The sequence below is a fragment of the Giraffa tippelskirchi genome, chromosome 7, assembly GCF_054371585.1.
Source record: "Giraffa tippelskirchi isolate mGirTip1 chromosome 7, T2T-mGirTip1v1.2.pri, whole genome shotgun sequence".
Taxonomy (NCBI): domain Eukaryota; kingdom Metazoa; phylum Chordata; class Mammalia; order Artiodactyla; family Giraffidae; genus Giraffa; species Giraffa tippelskirchi.
Window position 1 is genome coordinate 73,231,294 of NC_137281.1, and position 13,407 is coordinate 73,244,700.

At 40.4% G+C, this 13,407-nt stretch overlaps 1 protein-coding gene across 1 annotated transcript in view; it reads left to right on the forward strand.

Moving 5' to 3' along the window:
- LOC145513802 (uncharacterized) overlaps positions 1-5,883 on the forward strand; it is a 36,218-nt gene extending 30,335 nt beyond the window's left edge. The window contains exons 5-7 of the mRNA XM_081510758.1: positions 1,335-1,379; positions 3,459-3,779; positions 5,333-5,883. Of these exons, the coding sequence (XP_081366884.1) occupies positions 1,335-1,379; positions 3,459-3,779; positions 5,333-5,406 (440 nt within the window). The 3' untranslated portion in view covers positions 5,407-5,883. The remainder of the gene's footprint in view (positions 1-1,334; positions 1,380-3,458; positions 3,780-5,332) is intronic.
- Positions 5,884-13,407: the final 7,524 nt, after the last annotated feature.

Consider the following 13,407-nt stretch of genomic DNA (forward strand, 5'->3'; position numbering starts at 1 on the left):
TGACTGCAGGATATTTCAGGAAATCCCCTTCTGTCAGTGGGGAATCCCCCACACACAGGCTTCTGACCTCAGAAAATCCCGGGAAATCCCTTTCTGTCAGTGGGGAAACCCCTGGACGTCACCTTCTTCTCTCATTATATCCCATGAAACCCCCTTTTGTCAGTGGGGAATCCCTTGGACACCACCTTCTGTCCTTAGAATATCCCAGGAAAGGTTCTGTCAGTGGGTAATCCCCTGGACACCACTTTCTGCCCTCAGTATATCCCGGGAAACGCCCTTTTGTCCGTGGGGAATCCCCTGGATACCACCTTGTGTCCTCAGAATATCCCAGGAAATCCCCTTCTGTCAGTTGGGAATCCCCTGGACACCACCATCTGCTGGTCGGGAGTCCATCGGAAACCCCCTTGTCCGTAAGAATCCTTGGAAACCTTCTTTCATGGGGAATATCCCTAAAACCCCCTTGCACTTCTCAGGAATCCCTGGGAATCCTCATTCTGTCCCTCAGGAATGCTCCTGGAAACCCCCTTCTTCCACTCAGAATTCCCTGGAAACCCCTTCTGTCAGCATGGAATCCCTCGGCAAACATCTTATATCTGTGGGGAATCCCTAGGTTACCGTCTTCTGCCCCTCAGGAGTCCTTGTAAACCCCATTCTCTCTGTCAGGATTTCCTTGGAATCCTCCGACTCAGTTATAATTCCCCAGAAACCACCCTCTCTGTGTCTGAATCCCCACAGAAATCTCTCTGTCGAATTCTCATTAGGAATTAAGATACTTAAGTTTCTCTTGGCCCTTTCTCACAGAAATAGTTGAACATATACTTTTAAAAGGCGATAATTTGTAGTTTGATACAAAACTATGAGAGCAAAGAGATTATGAGTTTAATCTAAGTTGATTTAAACGTTTTGCAGGGGAAGTATTTTGACGTTGTTCACTACTACCTCATGAGTTCATTGATCAGGGTGGGGACTTGGAAAACTGAGAGGGATTATCATTCTTTTATAGTAATTTTGTAAATTACCTTTCCCTTGTGGGCAGGAGATCCCACAAAGGAGTGAAAAAGGATATATACACCCTCCTTTAGAAGGCCCTCTGTTGTAACACACTGAATTCACAAGTTAAATGCAAATTGATTTCCACTAAGAAACTCAGATTTCCCTCACAAACAAAGGATATTCTGCTGTGAATATATGGGTTTAAAGCAGGGATGTATAAGATATTCCTATTTTTTGCATTCAAGAAATCTGGAAAAATAAACATTGCTTCAGTTTGACACTTTTTCAAACTTATTAAAAATGTTTTTTGAAAGTGATAATTTGTGTGTTTTTACTTGTAGGTAAAGGAGTGAGAGAAGTTTATGAAACAGTTACTAAAACTCCAGGTTTGTATACCAGAACAGTTACAGATTTAAATCAAATAAGGTGATCTGTTCTCTACTATGCTCTGTACAACCAACTAAACACATTTCTGATACATTTACTTCATGAAAAAGTTAATGTTTCAGTTATTTAAAACACCAAGCCCACACATGTTCCTGTTTCTCTTATAACTGTGTTTTAGTAATGGAATAAGAGTGCTTTACTTAAAAGGAAAACCTCTGTTGTTGTCCCACGCTGTTTTATTAAAAGGTGCCTTGGGCATTTTGCAGGCAGAAGTGGACATCAGATGTTGACCCAGAATGTGATATACCGGAGAGCCTATAAACAGGGTTGTATGTCTTTCCTCCACATGAGGAAGCTACAGTAAACGACATACCATGACAGCATCAGCTGTGCATTCCAGCAGTTCAAATGTGGGGCTATATCCTTCTCCAAGTATCTCCAGCATCAGACATCCTCTGCCTCCAATACATTAATTCTCATTTTCTGTCCTGTGTGATACCTTGCTTAATGCACACTGTAGCAAACGGGAAATGCGCAGGTTTATTTCCTAATGAAGACTTTCATTGCTCCCAATCACCTGGCCTGTTGTATCTGTTATAAATTTACACAATATTTAAACAAGACAGTGTGTCCCCAAATTATAATGTAAGCCAAACTTTAAAAAAATAGAACAGAAAACACTTATATAAGTTGCGTTTTCTGGTGTTTTCTTTATTCAGGTGTTCACACTGGTTTCTTAGACATAAACTCTGTTCCAGGATCAAATGCAGAGAGAGTATATAAAATGCTATAGCTCAGTCACAGTTGCTGGGTTTTGCATTTAATTCTTAGATGAGACAAAAAATTCCAACATAGTTAAAAGAATTCATGAATTGTACACCATGCAGTACCTACTTTAAAACTTTAAAATTAAGACCTACCGTAAACTTTTTTCTGGACTCTTCTGTGTAAACGTTATTTAAAAATCAAACACAGAAATCAATGCTCTATCCAGGCAACATTTTCTTCGATGGAAGGAAATACAGTGGGTGGTGGTGGTGGTGTGTTTGTTTTATTTTGTTTGCTCATTTTGTCATGGGCAGTGAAAAGTATGCAGACTCTTTTTTTTCATTTATTTTTAACTGAAGGATAATTGCTTTACAATAATGCATTCAGTCACTCAGTTCAGTCGCTCAGTCCTGTCTGACTCCTTGTGACCCCATGAATCACAGCACACCAGGCCTCCCTGTCCAGCACCAACTCCTGGAGTTTACCCAAACTCATGTCCATCGAGTCAGTGATGCCATCCAGCCATCTCATCCTCTGTCGTCCCCTTCTCCTCCTCCCCCCAATCCTTCCCAGCATCAGGGTCTTTTCCAATGAGTCAACTCTTTGCATGAGGTGGCCAAAGTATTGGAGTTTCAGCTTCAACATCAGTCCTTCCAATAAACACCCAGGACTGATCTCCTTTAGGATGGACTGGTTGGATCTCCTTGCAGTCCAAGGGACTCTCAGTTTTCTCCAACACCACAGTTCAAAAGCATCAGTTCTTCCGCGCTCAGCTTTCTTTACAGTCCAACTCTCACATTCATACATGACTACTGGAAAAACAATAGCCTTGACTAGACGGACCTTTGTTGGCAAAATAATGTCTCTGCTTTTAAATATGCTATCTAGGTTGGTCATAACTTTCCTTCCAAGGAGTAAGCGTCTTAATTTCATGGCTGCAATCACCATCTGCAGTGATTTTGGAGCCCAAAAAAATAAAGTCTGACACTGTTTCCACTGTTTCCCCATCTATTTCCCATGAAGTGATGGGACTGGATGCCATGATCTTAGTTTTCTGAACGTTGAGCTTTAAGCCAACTTTTTCACTCTCCTCTTTCACTTTCATCAAGAAGCTCTCTAGTTCTTCACTTTCTGCCATAAGGGTGGTGTCATCTGCATATCTGAGGTTATTGATATTACTCCCGGCAATCTTGATTCCAGCTTGTGCTTCTTCCAGCCCAGCGTTTCTCATGATGTACTCTGCATATAAGTGAAATAAGCAGGGTGACAATAAACAGCCTTGACGTACTCCTTTTCCTATTTGGGACCAGTCTGTTGTTCTAACTGCTGCTTCCTGACCTGCATACGATGGACCATGCAGAAGCGCAGCAGCTGTGATAGACGGCGCAGAAGCGCAGAGGAGAGGAGCTACCCCACGCCCAAGGTCAGGGGCGGCGGCCGAGAGCGCCAGGCTGCGACTGCGCAGGAGCAGCCGAGAGGAGCTATCCCACATCCGAGGTCAGGGGCGGCAGCCAAGACGAGCTACCCCACGTCCAAGGAGCAGTGGCTGCACAGGCGCAGGAGGGCCGAGAGGGGCTACTCCACGTTCAAGGTCAGGAGGGGCGACCGTGAGGAGATACCACTCATCCAAGGTAAGCAGCAGCAGCTGCGCTTTGCTGGAGCAGCTGTGAAGAGATACCCCACGTCCAAGGTAAGAGAAACCCAAGTAAGATGGTAGGTGTTGCGAGAGGGCATCAGAGGGCAGACACACTGAAACCATAATCATAGAAAACTAGCCAATCTGATCGCACGGACCACAGCCTTGTCCAACTCAATGAAATAATGCATTGGTTTCTACCAAATATCAATATGAATCAGCCACAGACCTGCAGACTCTACCTCAGTGTGCCCATCCTCTCTGAAGGGAAGCACTGATGAAATGGGCTTCTGTGTTTAGGGGCACAGTCTCACACCTCCGCTGTGGTGGTTACCTTATGCTGCAAACCACCAGCAACAGGTCAGAGGACGGGGACCCAAAAAGATCATCCATGTCCCCAGTGGTCACAGCTGAGCACAGCTAAGCCACCCCGCAGACAGGGGTGGCCCATCTGACCCGCCAGTGAAAGGACCTCAACAGGCAAACGTCCCCCAGGACTGGAAAGAAAAGCACAACCAGGGACACCGTGCTTTGTCCTCTTTATGTTGTGGCCATAAGTGCATTTGCTAAAAAACACACTTAAGGAGACAAGCAACTTTCTTTCTTCCTAGGAAGTCCAAAAATACATTCTGACCAGTTCCACTCACAGTGGATCTGGTCCAGTTAAACAATTTACACATATCATGAGACGATTTAAAACGGAGAGAAATTGAGTGCATTCACTGATGTAGATTTACATCAATTTCCCTGTAAAATGTTATAGCAATATTGTAAAAATAGCAAGGTTTTATATCTATTTGTTAGCAGAAATGTGAAAAGGTTTAATTTTTTTGTGACCAGTGAAAAGAGAGAATAGCTCAATAATCTTTGTAAGAAATCCTGTCCCAGATGAATTGTAATGTTTCAAGAAGACTTTTTTGCCTTTTGTTTTTGAGATTATTCAGTCTAGCTTTCTTACCAGTTCTGGACTGTTTCTTATAAGGGGGATTAGAGTAGAGCAGAAGAGCTAGAAGAAAGATTGGCTTTACTTACAAAATAAAGACCTTGGGAAATAAAGCATCTTTGTTTCTATAAGCTGGGTCTGTGCAGACAGAGTGGTGCTATGAAACGCAGGCTTTCTGAGGGCAGAAGAGCCCTGGCAGATGTCAGGTCCTTTGAGCCTCCTAAGCCTTCCCACAGTAAGTGGACTTGGATATTGGGTGAAGTAGCTGTAGTGATTTTCCAGGTCAGCCCGACTGATGATCTTACCTAGTGTCCTCAGTCCCAGTTCACCATGCACACTGGCCCTGGTGGATCTGGTAACACAGGTGCACTGGGATCCACCCCAGTGACAGATGTGTGCCTGCATCTCACAGTAAGCTGCCTGCTCCTGGCCTAGCTTATCTGACTTTTATAAACCTGCTTTGAGGGGACACAGAGACAAGTCATCTTTGTCATCACTGTCACTGTCGTGATGTCTTACTGAGCAATACCAAACCTTCTGTAAATTAAAATATCTAAATGTAATTGTTCTGTGTGTGCTAACATTTGTCTGCTTTTCCCCCACAGATCCTTCAGATGCGTTTTTCATTCATTCACTGTGGAAAAGATGTCACAAATATTTAAGGAAAAACAGCCTGTGACCCTAACTCTTGACTGGTTCAACTCAACAAGCAGCAAAGTGAACAAGACCTTCATTGAAGCCTCCCGGGGGAGCTGAAGTTGACAGGCGCCCAGGGGTCTCCCTCACCAGACCCTCCTTCCCTCAGTCTTCTGGCCAAGGGGGCACCAATACCGGGCCAGGTGCTGGCTGACTTTGTAAAATATTCAAATTTCTTAGGTTCACCCAAGTCCTTTGGATAATATTTCTTTTCATGGAGATTAGATTTTTTTTTCCCAAAGGGAATGCTCTCCAGTGTGACTTTGATGCAATTATGTTTGGATTTGGGGAAGAAGTTGGATCAAGGGTTGTTCAGATTCAGTCCCAGTGGACAGAAGTCCCCCTTCCATGTACAGTCTAATTGGGAAGGAGTGTAGAGGAGGAAGGGGAAGTCCTGCTCCCAGAGGACCAGACAAGACCTGGTGTCCTGTGGGGTGCTGTAATTTAATTATCATAAAAATCTCCTGAATACATGTATCTTATCTCTACTGAGAGTTTGTACAAGTGGGGTTCAGAGTTTTATAGGTTAAACTGGATGCTAGGAACACAGAGCTGCTGATGGTGGAGATGTACAGCAGCCCAGTCAACTCGTCAGGTGGTCCTCCTTGTCTGTGGGTCCTTCTCGTCTTCAGGTTCTTCCCATCTTTCAGTCCTTACCATCCATGGTTCCTCACCATCCCCAGGTCCTATAAGTCTGTGCGTTCCCTTCCATCCTGTGCAATTGGCCAGTGGACACTCTTCCTGCAATGTTAGAGGTTTGCTTCTCTGACGGGAGGAAGTGGGAATTAACTGCTGGAGTCTCTGAAATGAACAGTGTGACTTTCCCTTGAGCCTGTCTCTGCACAGAAGATGTTTGGGTTCATTATTGTTATTATTTAATATCTGCTCTCTTCTTTGTTTCTTTACTTATTTATTTGGTTCCTACTCTGGGTGCAGTGCTGATGGGCATTGAGTATTCTCAAGACCAAAGGGTCTGGAATTCAAAAACAACTGATCTCAACGAAGGTCCAAGGGGTGGTCATCAGAAAAGAATTTAAAACAGGGTCGAGTTACAGGAAGATGCATCGAGAGGTAACATGACTCTTGTTGCAAAGTCATGCAGAGTCTAACATAACTGACCCTTGAAAAGAAATCACATGAAAAGAGGTCAGTTCCTCTAAATATGAGAAATGCAAATCCAAACCACAGGAAGGAATCACCTCACAGCACTCAGAATGGCTGTTGTCAGAAACTTGACAAACACTAACTGATAGAGAGGGCGTGGAGAAGAGGGAATATTCCTCCCTCGACGCTGGCAATAGACATTGATAAGAGACACTGTGAAGGATCATGAGAGGCTTATTAAAACGGGAATGAGGTTAGAACACTCTCTAACACCATACACGAAATGAACCCCAAATCATAAATATCTAAAGGTCAGGAGGGATTCTATGAGAGTCTTAAGGAAAACATTAGGCAGGAAATGTGAGGATATAAACTACAAGGTCTTTTTGGGTTTGGATGACTTCATTGCGAGGTCTTTTGGAATCCATCTCCTAGCGCAGTGAGAAATAAACTCAAACCAGGAAAACATGACCTACTTCAATTTCAAAGCAGGTGTCCAAAAAAGTAAACCTTCAGGAATGAAGAAGGCAACCCAGAAGGCAAAGAAATATTTGAAAAACCAAGATACACACAAGCAGATCATCTGCAAAACCAACAGAAAGTTCACAATTCAGTAATATTTCAATAAAGTGGATTCCGTAAAAATATTGCATCCCTATGCTGTATCACAACACACACATAGTTGTGTTAATCAACTGTACTTCGATTACAAATATATATATATATATATATATATATATATATGGGATGTATAACTACAAACACAAAACTAGAAGGAAAAAGGAACAAAATGAAAATGGGAAATGTTATACAATACAAAAAGCAATTGAGAAATTACTTTGGATGAGATTATTAAAAATCACACAAACTAGATGGACTGTTTGAATCTTTGCTTCAGAAACAACTAACTAGTCAAAAGAAGACAATGAATCTACCAGAAAGATAAATAAGGACAAGAAAGCTTTATTTAATGGGAAAGTCACATTTTACCAAGCCCATGCTCAGATAATGAATACCATCATAAGATACATAAAAATTTTGATGATATTTTCAAAAACAATTCAAAAGGTGTTAACTCTGAAGATGTATTTCCCATATTTTTATCTGTGCCCCAAGCTTCTGGGCTGCAATATAGAAAATCTTGGCCTCAAATGTCCATGCTGAAATAGGGAGAAATTCCTATTTCAGGCCGGCAACTCTGTGCCCCAAGTTCCCGGGTTGACATAGGAAAAAGTTCCTATTTAAGACTGGCAACTCTGAACCCAAAGTTTCTGTTCTGAAATAGGGAAAAATTCTTATTTCAGTCCAGCAACACCATACCCCAAGTTCCTGGGCTGAAATGAGGAAAAATTCCTATCATTTCAGGCTGGCAACTGTGCACCCCAAGTTCCTGGGATGAAATAGGGAAAAGTTCCTATTATGTCAGAGTGGCAACTCTGTGCTTCAAATTCCCGGGCTGCAACAGGGAAAAATTCCTATTTCAGGCCAGAAACTCTGCACCACAGGTTCCCGGGCTGAAATAGGGAAAAGTTAGTATGTCAGGTTGGCAACTCTGCGGGCAGAAAGGTGAACAAAAGTCCCTTTCACATTATACTATTCCTGAGAATTCTTTCAGGAGAATTTATTTACGTATTCTCATCTAAGGCCAGGTTGTCGGAAACACAAAGAAAACTGCCATAGGAAATCACATTCAATTTCCATCTAAAATAAGACAAATGGAGTTATCTATTAAACAGAAAGAGACTCACAAATCCAGAAACTAAGGATGCCTGTGGGGATTTGGTTGTGAGTGTTGCCAGATTGAAGTAGAAATTAAGAAATAAAATTCACTATGTACAACGTAAGAAAAATAATAGGATATCGTATGCAGCAGAGATAACTATAGCCAAGATTTTTGCAATATGTTTAAATAGTATATATTCCATGAAAATATTGAATCACTCTCTTGTATCCCAAAGCAAATAGAGTAATGTGAATCAACTGTACCTCAATTGAAAAAGAAAGAGTGGATGGATGGCTACAAACACCAAAAATAATCAAGAATGAAGGTTCACAAAATAAAAATGGGAAGTTTAGGAATAGAAACTCCCGTCAAGAAATTATTTTGGATGGGAGTACTAAAAATCTCCATTGGTTCATCCACTAGAAAGGACAGTATGGAGGATCTTTAGAAAACAAAACATAGCAGTGCATGAGGAAACAGCAATCATGTGCCTGGGCATACGGTCAGGGAAAGAAACATTTTCAAAGACAAGGGTACCCATGCCATCCCTGCTGGACTGGTTTCCAAAGAAAGTACACTGCTGCAAAACTAAGGGTACAAGGACAAGGAAACGAATAAAGAAAATGGGTTCTATATAGACAATGGTATATGAATCAGCTACAAGGAAGAATGAAACATGTTCAGGCACAGGCAAGAAGGTAGAGATGATCATAGCAAGTGCAGTAAGAGACACATGGAGTGAAAAATAGAATATGATGTCACTTGTAGGTGGAATCTAAAAATGGATACCTAGGAGCTCTTTGAGCTAAGATAAACAGTTCACAGACTTAGAAAAAGCTCGTCTCACTTACTGTTAGCAGAGAAGAAAGGTGTTGAGCACATAGAAATAAGCTAATTCTCTAACATGTGTGCATTCCTATTTAGAAAATAAACCACAAGGACCTACTGGATAACACTAGGAATGATACTCCAATTTTTGTCATTATCTATACAGGAACAGTCCCTGAAATACAGCATATGCACATCAATGTGTGAGTGAATCAAGTGACTATGAATTAAAAAAATTTAAAAAACCCACTGCCTTGTAATTCACCTATATACTCAAGTTCAAATAACTGGATAAACACAATAAATATAGAAACATATGCTGATTCTATTCCCCTCATCCCATGGTTACCTTAACTAATCTCTTGGTAATTCTGGATTATCTTTGTAATCTCTGGAGACTGGGCAGGCTTGGGTCCCAAGGCTGGATTGTTTTGGGACTCAGGGTCCTGGGAGGATATGGTAGGCAGTGTGACCCCACAATGTTTGTGGAGTGCCTCTTGCCCTCTGCAGGAACCCTCAATCTCTAGGTACCAGTGATGTAAATTAAGAGATTTGAATTAATGTAGACACACATATATGTATCCAATAGATGACCCCAAACGACCTACTGAATAGCAGGTGGAAGTTTACTGAACACCCTGTAATCACCTAGATGGGAACAGGAACTTGAAAGAGAATAGATAAATGTTCTTCCATGAACATATCAAGCTCCTATACATTTGAAACACATATTAAATCAGAAATCACTTCTATTCCAATAAATAATCACACAGAAATGGCAGGGGGTGGGGGAAATTTTATGGGATGAGTAATTCTGCCTTGTGGCCATTTTCTGTAACAACAATTGAAAAGCTGTGCTGATGGGCATTGAATATTCTCAAGGCCAAAGGGTCTGAAAGTCAAAAACAGCTGATCTCAACAAAGGTCCAAGGGGTGGTCATCAGAAAAGAATTTAAAACAGGGTCGAGTTACAGGAAGCTGCATCGAGAGGTAACATGAACTCACCCTTGAAAAGAAATCACATGAAAAGAGGTCAGTTCCTCTAAATATGAGAAATGCAAATCGAAACCACAGGAAGGAATCACCTCACAGCACTCAGAATGGCCATTGTCAGAAACTTGACAAACACTAACTGATAGAGAGGGCGTGGAGAAGAGGGAATATTCCTCCCCTGATGCTGGCAATAGACATTGATAAGAGACACTGTGAAGGATCATGAGAGGCTTATTAAAACGGGAATGAGGTTAGACCACTCTCTAACACCATACACGAAATGAACTCCAAATCATAAATATCTAAAGGTCAGGAGGGATTCTATGAAAGTCTTAAGGAAAACATAGGCAGGAAATGTGAGGATATAAACTACAAGGTCTTTTTGGGTTTGGATGACTTCATTGCGAGGCCTTTGGAATCCATCTCCTAGCGCAATGAGAAATAAACCCAAACCAGGAAAACATGACCTACTTCAATTTCAAAGCAGGTGTCCAAAAAAGTAAACCTTCAGGAGTGAAGAAGGCAACCCAGAAGGCAAAGAAGTATTTGCAAACCAAGATACACACAAGCAATTCATCTCTAAAACGAACAAAAGTTCACAATTCAGTAATATTTCAATAAAGTGTATTCTGTAAAAATATTGCATCCCTATGCTGTATCAGAACACACACATAGTTGTATTAATCAACTGTACTTCAACTACAAAAAAATATGGGATGTATAGCTACAAACACAAAAGAAAAGTAGAAGAAAAAAGGAACAAAGTGAAAATGGGAAATGTTATACAATAGAAGAAACAATTGAGAAATTACTTTGGATGAGATTATTAGAAATCATACAAACTAGATGGGCCATTTCAATCTTTGCTTCAAAAAGAATTAATTAGTCAAAAGAGACCAATGAATCTACCAGCAAGATAAATAATGACAATAAAGCCTTATTTAATGGGAAAGTCACATTTTACCAAGCCCATGCTCAGATAATGCATACCATCATAAGATACATAAAAATTTTTATGATATTTTCAAAAACAATTCAAATGGTGTTAACTCTGAAGATGTATTTCCCTTATATTTATCTGTGCACCAAGGTTCTGGGCTGAACTATGGAAACGCTGGGCCCCAAAGTTCCAGGCAGAAATAGGGAAAAGTTCCTAATACAGACAGGGAACTCTCCACCTCTGGTTCCCAGGCTGAAATAGGGGGACAAGTTCCTATTCCAGGTAGGGAACATGGTACCCCAGGTTCCTGGGCTGAAATAGGAAAGATTCCTCTTTCAGGCTGGCAACTCTGAACCCCATGTTCCCCAGCTGAAATAGGGAAATCAAATCCCACCTGTCAGACTGGCCATCCTCACAAGTTTACAAACAATAAATGCAGGAGAGAACCGGCAGGCCAGGTAATCCCACTACATGTTCAGTGGAAACGGACATATATTTCCTTTCTATAATGATGGAAATACAGATTAAAACCACAATGCTATATTTGTTCACATTCACTAAATGATTATAATCAAGATCAAAATATTAACAGCAATGTAGAAAATCAGAAACATTACACTTTGCTTGTGGATATGGAAAATAGCACAGATTATATGTGTAATAGTTTGGCATTTCCTCAGAAAGATAAAAATATACTTACTGTTTACTTCACCAAGTCCACTCTTGGATATACATGTCAATGAACTGAAAGCAGCTGTTCAAACAACAAATGGTACACAAATATTCATAGCAACATTATTCACAATAGCCCAAGGTAGAACCCATTCAACTGTCCATCAGTGGGTGAATGAATATGCAAGATAGGGTACATGCAAAAACTTCAACAATATTCTACTATACAAGAAATACAGTGAAATGGTGTAGCCACTCTGCGAGACATGACAGAAATTCATCAAAAACTAGCAAATGGAATTAACATACAATATGTCAATTTCAATTCAGGTTATGTACCTAAAGGGTTTGAAAAAATGGGCTGAAAAAAATACACTCATATTTCTACACTCACATTCACAACAGCATTATTCACACTGGCCAACAAATGGAAGGAATCCAAGTGTCCGTGGACAGACAACTCCATCAACAAACTGTGGTATACACACAATGGAATATGATTCAGCCCTTAAAAGTAGGTAATTCTGACAATGTTACAATGTGGATGAACCTTATAGTCATTATGTTAAGTGAAACAAACCAGACCAAAAAAGGACAAACATTCTGTGATTCCACTAGCATGAGATAGTGGGATCATCTCAAAGCAAGCCAAATTCAAAGATAGAAAAAGCAGAAAGTGATTGCCAGTGGCTGAAAAGAGTTGATGTTTCATGGATGCAGTTTCACTTGGGGAAACCGACTTCCTATGACATCTCCAAAAATTGTTATATGAATAATTGGAAACCATATGCAATCAAATGAAAGTAGAAAGAAACTTTACAACTTACACCAAATTCACTCAAATTTCTCAACAGATAAAATGCAAAGCTGTATCTATAGTACCTCAGTTTTGCTTATGAATTTTAACAAAAGAAAACTAAAGTCTACCCAAAAAAGGATATAAAATTTATAACATGACCTTTAAAAAATTGAAAATTTAAACTCTGTAAAAGATCTTATTCAGAAAACCTAAACACAAGCCTCAAACAGAGAAATACATTTACAGAATACATATCTGATAAAGGGTTGTGCTCAAATAATACCAAAAAATCTGGCACAAACAACCTCATTAAAGATGGATAAATCTGAACACTTAGCCAAAGAAAGCATATAGATAGTAAATAAACATATCAAAAATACTCAAAAATCATATATATTAGGAAATTAGAAATTAAAACTACAGTAAAGTAGCACTGCACACCTATTAGAACCAGTAAACTTAAAAAAAAACAAACAAAAACCGGGACTTCCCTGACGGCTCAGTGGTAAAGAATGTACCTGACCATGAAAGAGACTCGAGTTCCATCCCTTATCCGGGAAGATTCTACATGCCACAGAGTAACTGAGCTGTTTTTTTCCAAAGCTAAAAAGATAAATAAGGACAAGAAAGCCATGGGAAAGTCACATTTTACGAAGCCCATGCTCTGATAATGAGTACCATCTAAAGATACATAAAAAGTTTGAAACACCTTCTGAAATGCCACCCAGGAAGTGCCCCTGGCATCCCCCATAGCCCATCAAGACTCCACCTTCCACTGCAAGGGGCAAAAGTTTCGATGCCTGGTCAGGGATCTGAGATCCCGCATGCCCGAGACCAAAAAAGAACAAGTAACTGATTTAGATTTGGAATTTGACTTACGAGGTATAAGAGAATGTTTTTTTATAAATTCAAAAATTATTTTGAA